Source organism: Antrostomus carolinensis, unplaced genomic scaffold (genome assembly GCF_000700745.2).
Source record: "Antrostomus carolinensis isolate BGI_N321 unplaced genomic scaffold, ASM70074v2 scaffold56472, whole genome shotgun sequence".
Classification (NCBI taxonomy): Eukaryota; Metazoa; Chordata; class Aves; order Caprimulgiformes; family Caprimulgidae; genus Antrostomus; species Antrostomus carolinensis.
The window spans coordinates 1-16,576 of record NW_010301316.1 but is presented as its reverse complement, the minus strand read 5'-3'; the positions used below and the strand labels follow the sequence as shown (position 1 = coordinate 16,576).

At 45.2% G+C, this 16,576-nt stretch overlaps 1 protein-coding gene across 1 annotated transcript in view; it reads right to left on the bottom strand.

The window, feature by feature from the left end:
• Positions 1–16,532, bottom strand: part of MEI1 (meiotic double-stranded break formation protein 1) — a gene marked incomplete at its 3' end in the record, with an annotated part of 20,485 nt that extends 3,953 nt beyond the window's left edge. Inside the window, exons 1-14 of the mRNA XM_010163386.2 lie at positions 16,484–16,532; positions 14,021–14,071; positions 12,125–12,198; positions 11,397–11,502; positions 10,640–10,843; positions 9,241–9,371; positions 8,629–8,743; positions 7,696–7,812; positions 7,071–7,170; positions 4,418–4,552; positions 3,817–3,931; positions 2,288–2,406; positions 1,650–1,791; positions 151–262 (exon numbers count right to left, since the gene is read on the bottom strand). Of these exons, the coding sequence (XP_010161688.2) occupies positions 151–262; positions 1,650–1,791; positions 2,288–2,406; positions 3,817–3,931; positions 4,418–4,552; positions 7,071–7,170; positions 7,696–7,812; positions 8,629–8,743; positions 9,241–9,371; positions 10,640–10,843; positions 11,397–11,502; positions 12,125–12,198; positions 14,021–14,069 (1,519 nt within the window). The remainder of the gene's footprint in view (positions 1–150; positions 263–1,649; positions 1,792–2,287; positions 2,407–3,816; positions 3,932–4,417; positions 4,553–7,070; positions 7,171–7,695; positions 7,813–8,628; positions 8,744–9,240; positions 9,372–10,639; positions 10,844–11,396; positions 11,503–12,124; positions 12,199–14,020; positions 14,072–16,483) is intronic.
• Positions 16,533–16,576: the final 44 nt, after the last annotated feature.

Here is a 16,576-nt window from a genome sequence, read left to right as displayed (position 1 = left end):
TGCACACTCTATTCTTACTCATATAAACATGTAATATAATCCTCTACATAAAGTCTCGTTAAGCTCATTGCCTCAGCAATATGCAGTAGCAGCAAGTTCCATCAGCTAAGTTAAGAGTACAGAGAACATGATCCCACACTACCCCCATACCCAGCTTTTTGGAGAACTTATTCCGCATGTTTGGCACCACTATAAAGAGGGTATTAAGTGTTGAGATGAAAACCTCCATCACTGATGGGCTGACAGCCCTTTCCAGGTAGTTCTGTGGAAAGAAGAAAAGATCAAGTGCATGATATGCAATAAACACTGAAAGCAGCAGCTTTCTTCTGGCCTCCTGCCCACCCAAAAAGTTAAGATTTCTAAATCCAAACAAATGGAGTAACAGTTCTTCTACCAAGATGCCTGGCAGCAAGTACACAGGCTCATAGAGCATTTTGAAAGCTACTAACAGTCCCCTCTGCCAACGTTAGCACAGAGATGTGCTGCTAACTCTGCAAGACATTACATCAAACAAGAAACTTCTTCCAGATTCCAGCTGGCAACCTGTTAGGCCTCACTGCGCGGTGACTGACATTGCTGCCCACACTGCCCTGGAAGTAACTGCTCTTACAGGTCAGATGGCTAATTCTCCAGCATGGCACACAACATAGGATGTATGCTTAAGTGGAGCTGACTTCAGTAACCCTGAACACCTGTGCTTCAGCCTTTTATTGAGTAGTGGCAAACACAGGCATTTAAGCTCTCCACAGAGTCCAGCCCCAAACTGTTTAGAACAGAACAACTCTACTCACTCTTGTAGAAAGTCACAGGGCAATTTTCTTACACTCCTTTATTTTTTACCCAAGTTCAATGAGCAAAAAACAGTACACTGACTCCAGCTTTGCCAAACTGGACAGGCACTGCAGCCTCCCTTCAGTGAGGAGAACAGCAATGCCACTGGAGCTGCCTACCAAGAGACTGATTAAGAAAATACGAAACAAAACATCTCCAAGCTCCCACCAACTGCAAGAATCCCTACACTTGAAGCTGTGGCAAAGCACAAGCAGAATTTACTCAACATTTGGAACCACAGCCAGAGTCCCACTGTTTTGACAATTCTGCTCGAAGTGTCTTAGTGACAGGTCTGTATGGAGCGCTACGGCACAGGCGACTCTCCACAACTACTTTTTAAACCATGTCCCTGGCCTTACTGAGGCACAATGTTTGGTACTGCCCTTGCTGGGTAGACTGGGCAGCCTCATCAATACCTTCTGGAAAGAAGCATGAAAATGAAACTGCAGGTGCAAAATACCGCTGCTTCCAGGACACAGCCAGGTTTTGAAAAAGTTGCAGAATGGGAAACAACAGTTCAGGCATTCCTCATTTTCTGCAACACCCAGAGCTGCCGTAGGTTAGACAGCATGGCAGGCAGGCTATGGGGATTGCGCACTCTGAAGAAAGACACTGCCATCTCTATTTAAGCTTTATCAATTTCTCCACCCTCTGAGACCATACACTCCCATTTTGCATTAACTGTATAATGCCACAGCTGCTCTTGGTTTACTCTACATGCTCGCTTCCCAGAAAACCACTTGTGCAACCCTCTCTTGGTGCCTCAAAGCACCTTTCCAGGTACCCAAGGAATAGATCAAGTTCAAAAGAAACCCTACCGTGACCATAGGGATGCAGAGACTGTCATAAATCCTCAACAGGAACTCAGAGAAGTTCCTCAGCGTGTCCTTGCTCTCAGAGTTGGGGGCAGTGAAAGCATTCTCCTGGGCCATGGAGTCACTCTGAAATTCCACTGCTAACCTACAAACACACAGCAGATACCAGAAGAGAGAGGAATCTTCCTCACTCTGTAAAGGACGTCAGGAGATACTACCTTTCAATCACAACTTTCACCATTAAGGACCCCACAAACACTTGATGGGTTGGAAGCACAGGAATCTGGCAATCGCACAGTTACCTCTTGAGTAAAGCTATTAAAAGTCATCAATGTTGCACAACAGTACAAGTTGAGAAAGGAAGACTTGGGTTCTGTGAAGAAAGTACCTGCTGTGGGAAGCCCTAGTGTGGCAAGACTAAGAATTCCAGGCCAATTTCTTGGGAGACACATCCAGGTGTCACAGAATTTTCACTATCACTACATATCCCTCCTTCTCTTGTTTCACTGACAAGCACCATGCACTGAACTCGCCTGTGATATTTCAGCAGTGGGGTTGGCTAGAGGAACTCAGTTACAATGACAGAAGGATGGATGGACATGGACACACACCACTCACCCACGCCCCGGACCTGTCCTCACCTGCAGGCATTTCTGAAACTTTCCAGGGTGTTGAGCAAGAACTGTCCCTGTCTCTGAGGAACTCTGCTGAGATTTCTGTTTGCTGGGTGGCTCTGAGATACTGAGAATAGGAGATCACCCTGTTAAAGGAGAAAAGTCTTTAAAATCTTAGGTTCACTGTCAGAAAAAATAGCTTTGTTTTCTCTGATATTAACAGCAGGAGGAACAACAGATTTAACTTAACTCACTTCTTTCATAGAACTGTTTTTTTACTATTGTGCTGTCCCCAGAGAGGGCAGAGTTAGAGAGCTTTTGTGCTCTTCCTAAGGAGGACAGAGTTACAGAGCTACTAGTTCTGTACTGTCCTGTCTTTCCAGTCTGCATTGTCATGGTTTGGTCTAATCTGAGTTTTAGACAGCTCAGCTAATGGAGCTTCAAACACTTCTGGGAAAATTTACTCTTCCAACAACGCTGAACAGTTCTTCTCCTTGCTCAGCACTGAAATATCAGAAGTTCTCTACTTTGGCTCAGATCTGTAAGCAACTATCCATGTACGAGCTCTTGCTCCCACACAGCATCCTAATGAGTTCAGCCAGAAGCCAACTGCAGCGTCAGAGTTAATCATTTGCCCAAACTGGGAACCTCTTGGAACTCAAAATCTGCCTTTAAGCCTTACCCCGTTGCGCTGGTCTTCTCCAAATACTAGCAGAGGAAGGCAGAGTGAGACACTGCTGCCTGGCAGTTCAGAACTCCTTCTCCATTTGATGCCAAGATGCCTTAGTACAGGTACAATAATTTCCCTTTTTCTCCCTTTAAAGACCATCTGGATGTCCTATCTGCCCAATTTCCTTCCTGTGAAGCTTCTTATTCTGAATGGGACACCAAGCTCTGTGTGTGTGCAAACAGATTGACCAAGATCTGCCTATGGGGGCAGAAAGCAGTTCTGCCTTCTTTAAGCCTAGAGCAAGAAGGCTTAGCACTTGTGTTTTCACTAGCCATCTGTAACAGCTTAGCCCTTGTCTTTTCACTAGCCATCTGTAATGGGGCTTCCCTCAGAAGTGCGTAAGTCCCAGCAGCACATCACACTAACTACATATTCCAGGAACAGGAATGGATTTGCAGTTCAGAGAGTGGCTAAGAGCTGCCTTGCTGAGGCATCACAATGCATATATGATGACCCTCTTGGTATGAAGGCACAGTGAGATGTTCACTGCCAAAAAAATAGATTGACCAACACAGCCTACAACGTAGGGGACTGGAGAAGAGGAAGTTCAAATGGCTTAGGAGTACTGGACACAGAGAGCAGTGTGCTCAAGTGCTGCCCCACAAATCATCATTGATTTAGAAAGACAATATTCACCAGCATCCATATTCAGCTACTTCAAAGACTGGTACCATCTTGAGGCATGAGGATCAAAAGAAACACTAGAGAACCCAACAGCCACAGGGTAAAGGGATGAAACATATATACAACATCCATATAGTGTGCTAGAAGGATCATTCCTGTCCTGCTTGGTCCTACCAACAAGCAACAACAACTTTTGACTTACTGCATGCCTCTTGCTACTCTGTGGTGGGGAAAGGTCAGCACATCGCTTCACCACTGCCTCTAGCAGCTTCTGCAGCTCTTCATATGGGACTGGAGGGGAGCTCAGATGGTCCTTCCTGAACAAGCAGAGAGAAAGACATCATGCACATTCCCTGCTGGGGACATTCCACCTGGGAAGGCAACAGCAGCAGAAATAACTGCTCTTCTGATAGCAATATGTCATTGCCACTTCTCTTCAGCACAGCATCCTCACTGCATTCACTGACTGCTCCCACTCCAGTCAGGAAGATTATGACCATGCAGAGTTTCATGCTTGCTCTTATCTATCTGGATGGGGCACAGTGTGACAAAGCCACAGCAGCCACAGTACAAGCCTGCCTGGGACGCTAGGTCCTTGCTGCAGCGACTTGCTGCCTACCACAGCTTCATTGCCCTGTCATTTGAGGCAGGTGGGAAGCCAGCTCTGCTGTACCCACGCCTGTCTCAGTCAGAAGTCCCACTGCAGAGCATGCTCACCCACACAGCCACAGGGGAGCCGCAGAGACCAACATGGCATCAACAGATCTATCTGAAGAAAAGCCTGCAAATACTTTCCTGCCTACCTCAAGAAAGCAGCCACAGCTCTCACAGCCTCCACTACCACCTCCAGCACTGGGCAGTTCACTGTCTCCATCAAAACATCAATGGCTTCTATACATACACCTCGGTTTGTGAATAATTTGATTTCCACTGGTTGCCTACAAAGAGGAAACAGAGTAAGCAAGGAAAATATTATCAGAGTTAAGTAACTGTAGTGCCCTCTTTTCATTTCACCAAATGAACAGCTGAGCCATGTGGTTGCAGTCATGGTTTTCAGTAGTCAGAGCCAGCTGCTCTCAAGGAGGTAGTCTCAAACTTGAGCAGGTAGAAGGTTTGCTACAAAGAGTGAACTTCAGCAGGTCTGGAGCCCTACTATGACGAAAAATCCCATAGACTGGATAAACTGTGTGAATACACCAGCAAACAATGACATGAAAAGCACAAGATAAACAGGCTTTGTAAAATACAGTGATCTCTCAGCCTAGGACTTTATGCTGAGGCCATCTGCTCTGGCATTTGTGGGTTCATCTGGCAATTCATATTTCTGAGTAAACAAGCAAACACCATCCTAGAACAAGGATAATGCCATGAGAACAGCTTCTCTCACGGTCCTATGGCACTTCTAATGCCAGATGCTGCCAGAAGGACAGGGACTTTCATGAACTTGAAAAGTAATCAGGAAAATAAACACAATCCAACTGTTTTGGCAATTCTTTACAGTGAGCATTTCGGTTATCTGATCACCTTGTGGCTCAACACCTTTGAGCACTCAGCACGAGAGCATGGAGGGATGGATTGCAAGCCATTAATTCCATTACTGGGCAGAGCTGTGTAAATGGCAGACTGTGCTCATTTGGCTCCTGGCAAGCCCGGTACTGCCGGGAAGGCGAGGGGAAGACAGGCAGCTACATGTGGACAAGAGACACTAACAGCCTGCCAGAGGGCCTCTCCTAAGTGAAGCAAGAAAAGCAGCACAGCATGACAGGAGTCAAGACTTGAGAGCCAAAAGTATTCCCTGTTACTCAGTTTTCGCAGATGTGCCTGCCTAAAGCAAGCCAGGAGCACGTGCTCCCACACACAAATGGGAGAGGAAAGTGAACTTTGGTAGAAATTACACTGGTAGCCCAACTACAGGGCAAAAAGTGAACAGAGGCAGAACCACTCTTTTTAGTCACTCAGTGGGATGAAACCCAGCTTGGCAGTCATCTCACCTTCTGCCATGAGAAAAAGCTGTGGCAAGGCAAGGAAGAGGCCTTGTGGAACTCAGGCACCAGGAGCAGCCTCTGGCCCAAGCCATAAGTGATGTGCCAAACTTCCAAACTGTTTCTACTTCCACTGTAATTCTATTAATCCTCTGTATTTCCTTTCTTTAATTGCTGACCTTCTGAGGTAAAACACATCAAGATAATAAAAGTCTTCACTGACTCATACAGGGAAAAAGGGATGGAGGAGTATTGCTGACTCATTCAAGAAGCACAAACCCACTTGCAATATGGTGCACTACGATGTCTTCAGGGCCCGGGAGAAAAGTGTGAAGGACAACACTCTTGCTGATTCCGGCAGCCTCTTGTCTTTGGGTGCCAAACTGTGCCTGCCACTGTGGTTGTGCTGGGAGAGACAAGGGGCACTGCAGGGACAGCTATGCACCGCTGCTGACATACTGCCAAGGGGAGCAGTGTGTCCTGCTTGGACAATGCCAGAGCCTGGGGCTCACTTACACAAGAGAATCCAGCTGGAAGGAAAAACCAAGAGGAGAGGTTCCAGGATGAGACCTCTTTCCCCACTATGAGATTGTTTTAAATAAAACATCATTTCTAAGGCAAAGCTCAGAGAAACAGAATGGGTGTGCTAGAAAATGAGCGTAATTGCATACAGCATTCCCTTTGTTTTACAAGCATAAACACGGTAATTAGTGTTTCCCACATCCTGGTGACTCTTTTTGAGAGATCCCACACTGGTATCATCACACTGTTCTAGCACTGCTGCTTTTCCTTCTCCTTTTTACCGTGCCACTTGCTACAAAATTGACTATGACATTTCCAAAATTCAGCTCAAGGGCTCTCTTGGGGGAACTAAGTGGCAAAAACAAGACTCTGTCACTAGCATGACAGGATGGGAACAAGATCATAGAGGCAAGAACAGGAAGCACAGAAGAAAAACAAGACAGGTTATGTTATTTCTTAGCAGAAAACAAGAGGAAAAAGTGACAGAAGACATTAATATTTCAGCCTAAAATCTGTTTTTGCTGTTTGAATTTAGCTCACGTGATGATACAAGACTAGAAGCCATGGAAGTTGCATGCTCTGTTTTGTCACAGAGGTACACTTAGCAGGAGCTGGCTTGCTCACATACATCTGGACCTTCCTAGTCATCCCTCCTGCTCTATCTACAGCTGAAAGGAGATTTCATCTCCCAGACCGGCAAAGAAACAGGAAGAGGCAGATATACTGCTGGATGCACGCACAAGGAGGACAAGCTGCGAAGCTCAGAAACAACCATCAGGCCCTTCACAAGAATAAGGAAGATGCATTTGTTCAGCAACATCTTTCAAACGCAAAGGCTCTGGGAGTGTAGATATCTGGTCTCGGACAAAAACCTTAGAAGTAAAAGCACCACAGCCTCCATTCTGGGGCACCAAACCCTGCCTGTGGGAGCCTGATGGGGGTACTCCCTTACCGTTTCAGTATTTCGGTGAAGAGCAGGAGCCCTTGTTTGTGCAACTCCACATTGTTCCGCTGCAGGACAACTCGGAGACTCCTCAGCAGAGTTTCAATGCCTGCACGTGTTCAAGAGAAGTCACAGTGAGGGCTTTTAATACTCCTAATTCCAGGATGGAAGCAAAACTATTTTTTAAAGGGAAGGAAGATTTGAACAATTATTATTCTGAGCCACTAACAGAAACAACTGCCCCAAACTGCTGAGTGTTCACTCAGCTCCCTGGTAATAGGCCGCAACCTCCACTGCTGGAGGTAAGTCCAGAAGAATGGAAGGAATTTAGCCTTTCTTCCTCACTCTTAGCATATCCACAGAAAGACCTAATAGTAACTTTGGTAGTGTCAGTTATGATAACTGGTTACTGTAATGAATGCATGCTTACCAGGAACTCATTAGGACAGTGACACCGTAAATTCAAGCTACGTTGGACATCAAAAAATAATGTCTGACCGGTATTAATTTTCAGTCCTTTATTTATCCCGACTGGAAATTGTGATTGTGGGTAAAGTGTTGAAATTCAGCTAAAGGCACAACAAATGCCCACAGTATTCCTGCAGTCACTCTGTCAGAAAGGTTGATGACTCACCATAGACTGTGTGACACTTTGAGAAGAAAAGGCGTTCTTCAGTTAGGAGGAGCAGGCAGCAATACACTGACCAGATGAGAATTTCACTGTTGCAGGAGAGACACTCAAACAGGAATTCTGCAAACACACACACATAAATAAGGTCACCCTGCTAAGAGGCAGTTTGCTCACAGCATGGTACAGCTGCTCCTAGAACAGAGCAGAGGAAGGAGGAGGAAAAGAGGAAGCATAGCAACAGCTGCAGGGAGAATGGTTGTATTATGAAATGGCAGGAATGGAGAATGGAATGGCTGCTTGGGGGTATGCTAGTCTTCACAACAAGGTGACTGGAGAGCAGAGTCCTGCAGGCAGGCATCTCCCCAGCACAAACTCAGCAGGCAGGAGCTGAATTATGGCTCTAGCCTTTGGCACAAATGAAAAGTCACAAAGCAAGCTATACCACAGAGGCAGGGATCTTTTTTTTTTTTTTCCTCAGAACTTTAACATCTCCCAAAACAAATGTAAAATGAAAGCATTTCTGTCTTCTGGGTTTACAGAGAAATAATAAGCCATCTCCCACAGCTGCATTATAAAGCTAAATCCTAGACCAAATTCTGTGCAAACTTACAATATTTAGTGGGATAAGATGGAATCCCAGTCTGTTTAGGCTTGTGTCTAAGGTCCTGCAAGAAGGACCTTGACCTCAAGGACTTGTCCAAATTTTTGCTGTAGAAACTCCATTCTCCCCATTGACAGTTGGCTTTTATACTTTCAGTTGAAAATTTACTGGCCCTTTCTATTCCTAAAATCACATTAGCCATTTTTACCAGTATAAAATGGTCACCACACACATTATGCCATCAGTGGATTTCATGGAGCCAGACCTAAACCAAACAGCCAGGGAGTGCTTTGATATTGGGAGATGAAAAATAAGATGCTACTGCATTTCTTCACCTGGGACATCTGCATGGATAAAAGCAGAAGCATATCTGCTGGGAGAGTGAACCAGCACTGCAGCCACACAGTGAGAACTTGCTGCCTGTAACATCTCATCTCTGGTCAACAAAAGCTGTTGGGAAACAAAAGGCAAAATGAGAGAGAAAGTCAACTATGCAGATATGAGTAGGAAACAGTTTCCTCTAAATTTAAAAATTTAAAACATTAATTTAAGATCTCTCTTAAATGTATCTCAGAGATCCAACTTGCTAAGGCAAGATAAAACACTGGACCAAATACACTCAAAAAAATGCAAAAATAAGAACCACAACAGAGAAGATTATGAGTAAGAATAGCTCTGCCCCCATGCTTAGTCATGCTGGGACTACAAGTGCTGTATCAGACCTCACGTGTGAGTGAGTAAAATCAGCTGAGGCCAGGTGTAAAATTTCCACCACCCTAGGATGCAGGAATAAAAATTAGGTGATATATGGGGGTGTCCCCATTCCCCACTGCAGCCTCTGTTGATGATGTTGGCAACAGCACACTCGGGTGCCTCAGATAAAGATTCAACATAGGCCACCAAATTCTTTACATCTACCAACAACCCACTACTACTTCAGCAATCACCTTTTTGAGAACAAGTGGCAGTGGATTTTCCTCTTCTAAAATGTCAGGGTTCTCAGACTCCTCCTCTGTCTTTGAATTATTCATGAGAATGGATACAAAATGGTCAGATTTCAGCAGCTCCTTTAGCAAACCTGCAAAAGGAGGAGCAAGAATGAGCACCATACTGGGCATAGCAAGGATTACATTAACACAGGAGTATTTACAGCCGAAGACTTGTTGCCAACTTCCTCCCCTTTCCTGCACTCCTAACAAAGGCTCTCACCTCCAGTTTAGGGAGCTTCTTCTCACTTTGTTCCCAGATACTGCCATGACCCCCATCTCTTGCAAGCCCTTGTTGCTGACGCTTTTTGCTGGGTCTGATCTGCTCCCTGTTCCTTCTCAGACATGCATGTCCACTGGTACATGACCTCAGGAGCACTCTACTCACATTGTATTCCATGCTCCAGTACCCAATCCTTCAACTGTTTCTTGGGAGAGTTCTTGATCTGCATTTTTCTCCAAGCTACAGTCAGTGACCCAACAATAACTAGACATTTTCCCTGGAATACTTCCTAGAGAACTGGCATTTATCTTCCCCTTCTACTTCCACAGGCTCTTACCAAAACAGCTGTGTTTAGCTAAAGGATATCCACACACACAAAAAAGCCCTCACATGTATAAAAGCATAGAACACTGCTACAGGTATTGATGCAAATCATCAGCGTATGTTAGTACAAATTCACAAGGTGTATTGTCTGAGCTATAGAATTCGTCTTTCAAAGGAATCAGCATCCATTTCTAGAAGCTGAGCAGATGATATGAGGAGCAATCCAGCTCCTGCTTACCTCTTACAAGAAAAAGGAATTCCCTGGATAGTTTACAAACAAGCAATGTCAGAAAGGTTGAAATTCCGCTCCCCAGCAACAGTTGGATCTGTGCAGTTGGAAGCATAAATGCAAGAAAGTGCCGCTTCCACATTAGCTTTCTTACCTAAATAACGTGATGTCCCTCATCTGAAGACCACACTCCATCCCACTGCTCTACAAAACCCACCTGTCCATGCATAGTGTTCGCACTCAGACACTTTTAGGTATGGTCTGTTCCAAGGATGAAACATCAAATTGAGATAGGCCAGGCCACAGTGCAAGCTCTGAAGAGAATCTGAAGATCAGTCAGTGCTAGGCAAATGTGGGGCTCGAGGGACAACGGAGGGCTGGGAGAGCTCAGCAGCAAGTCTGGGCCATTTGACTGCTATCGAGTAACAGAAAGGACTGACTGCTTCAGAAAAGCAGCAAAAAGCTCCTCTAGGGAAAAACCCACATTGGAGTGTCTAAACCACCCAAGGATTTCTTCTTCATTCTAAGCCTTCCCTTGCACCTTGTAGTATCCCTTGTAGTACTCCCTTGTAGCAATGCCTTACCCAAACAATTAACCTGCAGTTCATTTGTCTGTGCACGCCCCAAGGTATTCAAGAAGAGACCACACAGCCTTTCTTCAAAGTGTGCTGAGAGCCGTTCTGTGCCAACAGGAGAGGAGAACAGCTTGCCATACAAGTAGCAGACAGCAGCCTTTACACCTTCATTTGGGTACATCAAGCCCACCAGCAGATGATCCACTAAATTACCTAGTGTGAGGAACAGAAATGGCAAACATTCACACCAATGAACTGACTTTTTAAAAGCATCAACCTGTTTCCCTTGAAAACTTGCAAAAGCCCACTGGACAGACTGGTGTGTGAAGATTTATGAATGTCACAATTAGGTGATGTGCTCACCACCATCTGTCCCTCTGAGCAGCGGTACAGTAACAAATGGCTAGCTCACTGTTCACCATATGAATGACCATCATCCCAGCTACTTCCACAAACAGCTAAGCTTGCTCACCAGACCCCCGGGGCTGTTCCAAGGAAAGAAAAACTAAATGTATGTTGCCTGTGAGGCAAACCCACCAACCCCAGTTCAGACAGGCTGGTTCTGCAGGGCTGGCTAAGAGCACAATGACAAGCCTGCTATGAAGGTACTGACCTACAACCCAGGAGGCCTGAATGCCACTCTGACTTCTGGACAGGCTTCTTGTATGACCTTCATGAATTCACACAGGGGACAGGGGCACACATGCATGTCTATGTGTATTAGGGCTGTGAATGCCCCTTCAGTGGGGCACGACACGTTACTCACTGTGCTCTACCACTAGCAGATCAGCAAAGCCTGGGATGGCATCTACCAGCTTGCCCAAGAGGGTGAATGTGGGCAGGCTGCCTCTCATGGTAGTTACTTTGCACAGCTGTAGAGGAGACAAAGAAAATGTTTCTCTGGTGAGAACAGAGTCCAAAGGCAGAAATGCACCCAAAGCAGCAAGCTCTCGGTGATGCATAATCCTCCAGAATAGGATCCTTCCCTAAGCTGGGTCCTCTTCACCACTTAGGATAAACTACAGGAAAACCCTGAACACACCACTAAGTCTCCAAAATGTCTTTTAACTAATACAAGAAATCTCTTGCTTGTTAGCTGAACTTCTCCCCACTTGCACTACTTCCTACTTTTTGCACCCCATGGGACCATCACAAATTTAGGAATGAAGAGAGCGAGAGCCCACAGCACAGGTTGGGAATGCTCCTCATATCACTGAAACAGTAAGGTAGGAAAAGAAGAATCTGAGGAAGCCACACAGCTTCAGAAGAGCACCATGAAGCCATATAGCTGCAAGGCATCATGGAAACCATAGGAAAACTCCAGGGTAGACACTGACACTGACAAAATCGCAGCAGGGGAGCTGGCACTAGGACATCCCACTGCAGCAGAGGCTGCATTGCAGTGCAGTAGCTGCAGTTTTGCAGGATCACTCATTCCCATCTCCTGAACCTCTGAAGGATTGAAAGGAAGGGCAGGGAATTCATTTCACTGACCTCTTTTTGGCTTTCATCCAAAATGCAGTGTAAGTACTGTTCTGACTTCAGCTCCACTATGAGCCGCACCAGAACTAGGCAGAAGAAACAGGATCAGTAATTCACACCCAAGAACACTCACAATCCATCTTCCACGGGGCTTTAGCAGTCCAGTGAGCAAAGACCTCAGAAATTAAATGAGCATGGAGGTGCTGAGAGAGCAGGGAAACATCAGCATTCCCAGCGCTATTACTTCTGATGGCCCAGCCTGAGCAATCTGCAGCAACATTACAGCAGTCCTCTTCTCGCTGCACTACAAACCATGCATGGAAAGAACAGCAGGAGACAAACTGAGCATCAGGACACTAAGTAAACGTAAGGAGTCAGGAAGGGAACGAAACAAAGCCCTACAAGCACAAAAATGTCTGGTAATTGAATAAAGCAGGCTTCCTGCAGTATGAAAACTGGCCTTTAAAAACCTATCTTTCCAGAGAAGATACCAGCACTGAAACTGCTGAGTATCCTTAGAAGCAGACTGAAAGCTCCTTCTCCATCTGCTACTGTTCCTGAGGTAGCAGTGCAGTCTACCAGCCATTCCTCCCCACTGTAGTTATCATATGGGATATGGCCAGAAAGTGAGGCCTCAGTCACCTTGTGGTACTGTTCACCTCCTCAGCCCCAAGTATGGGCTGTTATTCTTGGTTCACTGCTACTTTAAGAACTCACTCTGCGTTGTCCTAGTAAGAGGAGTCAACAAGAAATTATGTTTATCAGGCACTGGCTGCACATTACCTGGGGTTTCCCTAACAAAATCACAAGGGAGCTGCCTGATGCTGGCAGGCTGCCTCAGCCTCCACACATATACCAAAGGACAAGTTTCAGGAAGCAAAGTTCCTCTTCTGGTATTTTTAGAACTTGGGCACCTGAATGTTCAGCAGATAAAGTTTTGGCAATAGCCCTCCACTGAGACACTGTGCAGAACATTGTCCCACAGGATCTGGTAAGGCTGTCTTGGATGTACCTTGCTGTCATGGCACAAAAGAGCGTGAAAAACACACTCTTTTCAACTGTATTCTAGGAAAGCATCATTCAAAAAGCAGCAGAGACTTCGAGGTTTACCAGCTCTTGGTATATCCAGGGCAATACTGGAGATTTATCTAGGAGACCTACTTTAGCTAAAGAGCTATGCACCTCAGCAGAGGCATATCTCTAAAAACTTTTCAGTGTTAGGTAACACTAAGTTAAAATTCCCCTGAGAGCATCCATCTCTCAACAGACCTGTAATGTGACAGAAAGACTTCTCATCTTTTCAACACCATTTCAAGCAAGTGCCTGAAAACTGAAACCCCTCTGGAAGGAGCTGGTCAGACCTCCTTTCACCTTTCATGGCTGGACAGGATAATATCACTAGACTCAGGAGAGATGCCCAAAGTTAACTGGACTGCAGAGATTTCTTTGTCAGCCCTGCAGGCGTTTCCTTCAGATTTCAAATGAAGGACTGCTCGCAAAAAGGAATCTGCATCCTGTGCAGGTAAATCCCAAATACTCTCTGTCCTGAGGAGAAAGCAGCAGATCTCAAAGCTCACTGAAGCCTACAGGAAGATTTTCATTTGCTTTTAGACTTCGGTCAGGTCCAAAGATGCCAAAGATGGGGTATTGTTTACCACTGTTACCCATCTGACACTAAATTCATAGCACATACAGAACCTGTGAGAAACACTAAATATTAAAATCTGCACGCACTCCCCTGCTCCCAAATACTGGAACAGTCTGCTTGTCACTGTTGCACTGATAGAAAATAGATGCTCTTCCCAATTCAAGCTGTCTAGAAGCTGAGCTCCTCACTACACTTATTAGACAAGACAGAGCCTCCCTTCACAAACTGTCAGTAATCGAGATGTGGCATCTGCCTCTCACCTTCTATGAATAGGTCCAGGGCACCACTGTCTTCCACAGTATGCAACATCCCTAAAAGATAAACGACAATCAGTCATGGAACTCATTCCTGCATTCACCAGTGCTGTAATGCCCCCTTGTAAAAAGAGCTGCAAATTTTTTTCAGAACTGTTTTGTTTTCCCTGCTTCACGTGACACCGGCCTGACTTTGTCAGAGGAAGGTGGATACTCTCAGGAAGTATCACAAAAGGTGTCTCCATAAGCAGGACACAGGGACATAAAGGCATTCAGTTCTCTTGCAAAATTTTATGTACTTTATAGTTGAAGTCAACAGCTCCACCTATGTAAGTACATATGTAACTGCTACCACTGCCACATCTCACTGCATGTATCCAATTTACACATCTGAAACAACACTCCAGAATGACAGAAGTTAGAGCCCAGCTTTGAGTTGTCCTTTCTATCTTCCATTCATAGTAATTACCATAACCAGTCTTCTCCCTCCACAATACTGAAAACCCCAAGATCAAATATGAACAGCAGGTTTAAGGCACACAGAAACTCTTCCAATGTTAAATTGAACCTGAAGGCACCACTTCACAAATCACTGGTACAATGAGAGCGTAAGACTGGCTATATTAAAATAAGCCACTGTCTCATTCTACTACACCACAACAGATGAGAAATCTACCTCCCAACTCCTTCCATCTTCAGGTACCTACAGCATCAGATATCTGGTTCGGACCCCCACTTGTTCCAACGTACCCAACTCAATTACCTGTCTTCCAGAGTCTCCATCACCTCTCAGAAATTTGACCAACCAAAGCAATGTTTTGACATTGCAGATGAAGAAATTACTTATTTCCTACCTCATTTGCCCAATCCTCAATAACTTCCTTACACTTTGGAAAAGATCTGCATACATCATCAGTGAACACTGCAACATTAGTTGCATGAAATTCAGGCCTACCTGAAACTCATCATCTCCTCATACGTAACACTCCATACTACATCACTGTTCTCTTAACCCTCTTTCTTCTGCCTGTGCTTATCCCAATATTCTCTTGCCAAAAATGACTGTATTTTCCTGATTTTACTCTTAATACTTCCTTCACAGCATTGTTCAAACATTTGGGGGTCCCTCTTACACTCTCACATCAAATGATCCTTGGTTCATTCAAACTCTATCCAAAATGTACATGTCATTTTTTGTAGTCCCAAGCTTAGACTGGGATTCCAATTGCTCTAGGATTTACACCAAGCACAGTAAAATCCCAAAGCTGTCCAATTGTAAAGCTTCTTGAAGACAGAGAGAGCTATTATTTAAAAGCAGACAAGAGCACTGAAATGCAAGCAGGGTTCCCCTGTCTTCTGGGGTATTTCATGTCAGGGCCATAGAGTGAAGGAAGGAATTGGCCATAAGCACCACTCCCTCCACATCTGTCTAGGATTACGTGCGAAGACATTGCTCAATACCAATTTGTGCAACAGAGAGAACTAAACCTGCACAAAGTTCTGTTTCTAACAAAGCTGCTTCTAAAACATGCACGGCATAATTTGTGCTGGGAAATCAACTGGGAAAACACTGTCTGAATTATTCAGTGCGTGAAGGCAGGGGAAGGGGCTTGTAAGTCACTTTCCCCCAAAGAACAAGAACTATCTGTGATGTGCAAATGAGATCACGGAATTAAAGGAATCCAGTATATTTGCTCTTTGAAGGCACTCGCATTCATACCCTCCACCTTTCTCTTTTAGACCATTATTTCTTCTCCATCAAGATATGTTTCCAAGACCTTTCCCACAGCACTGCTAGGAAAAAAAACAGTAAGAGATGTTCAAGGTCACAGAAACTGGATCTGGAAAGGGCCTTGGAAAGACCCTTTCAGATGTCAGACTTTCTGACATCCCGCTGAACACCATTCTGCTGTAAGGCAGATCCACCAGAAAGAAGCAGGTACAAGGATTTCTACAAATGTAAAGTGACAGTGTGAACAACCCACTGCATAGATTTGTATTTTGCGCATTTGATATTAAATCCTGCAACACCTTTTTAAGCTCACACTTTCATTTCTGTATGAATCTTCGTATAAGGGCACAGTTCAGCAAGATGAGAAAGCACGGAGGCACAACCAGAATGGTGAGCGTTCAGGGAGAAGTTGTAGGCCAGGCACTCCCTGTTCTCCAGAAAGACTTCACGGGTATGTCAAGAGACTTTGGAAAATTGCAAGAGCTTTATGAACACGCCAATCTTGCTCCTTAGGGAATAAGGAAATGAATTAACCTATTCTAAAGCAAATGACAGGCAGTTTTCCACAGGCAGTGGTAACACACCTAACACAGAACTGTGTGGAACTATGGAATCAGGTTCCCCAATATTCTTTGGGTTTTTTTGCTTCCAGAAGCTTCCCATGTCTCCATGTCCTCAAAAGAGGGAACCAACCGCCTGCTCCCTGCCGCCGCGCTAGGCCTCAGCAGAGCCCTTACCGAAGAGAGTTCCTATCAAGTGAAGGCAGACCCTCTCGTCCGGGGCCAGCAGCTGGACGACCGGTAGCGCCTGCCAGGCCAGGGCATCGTGCA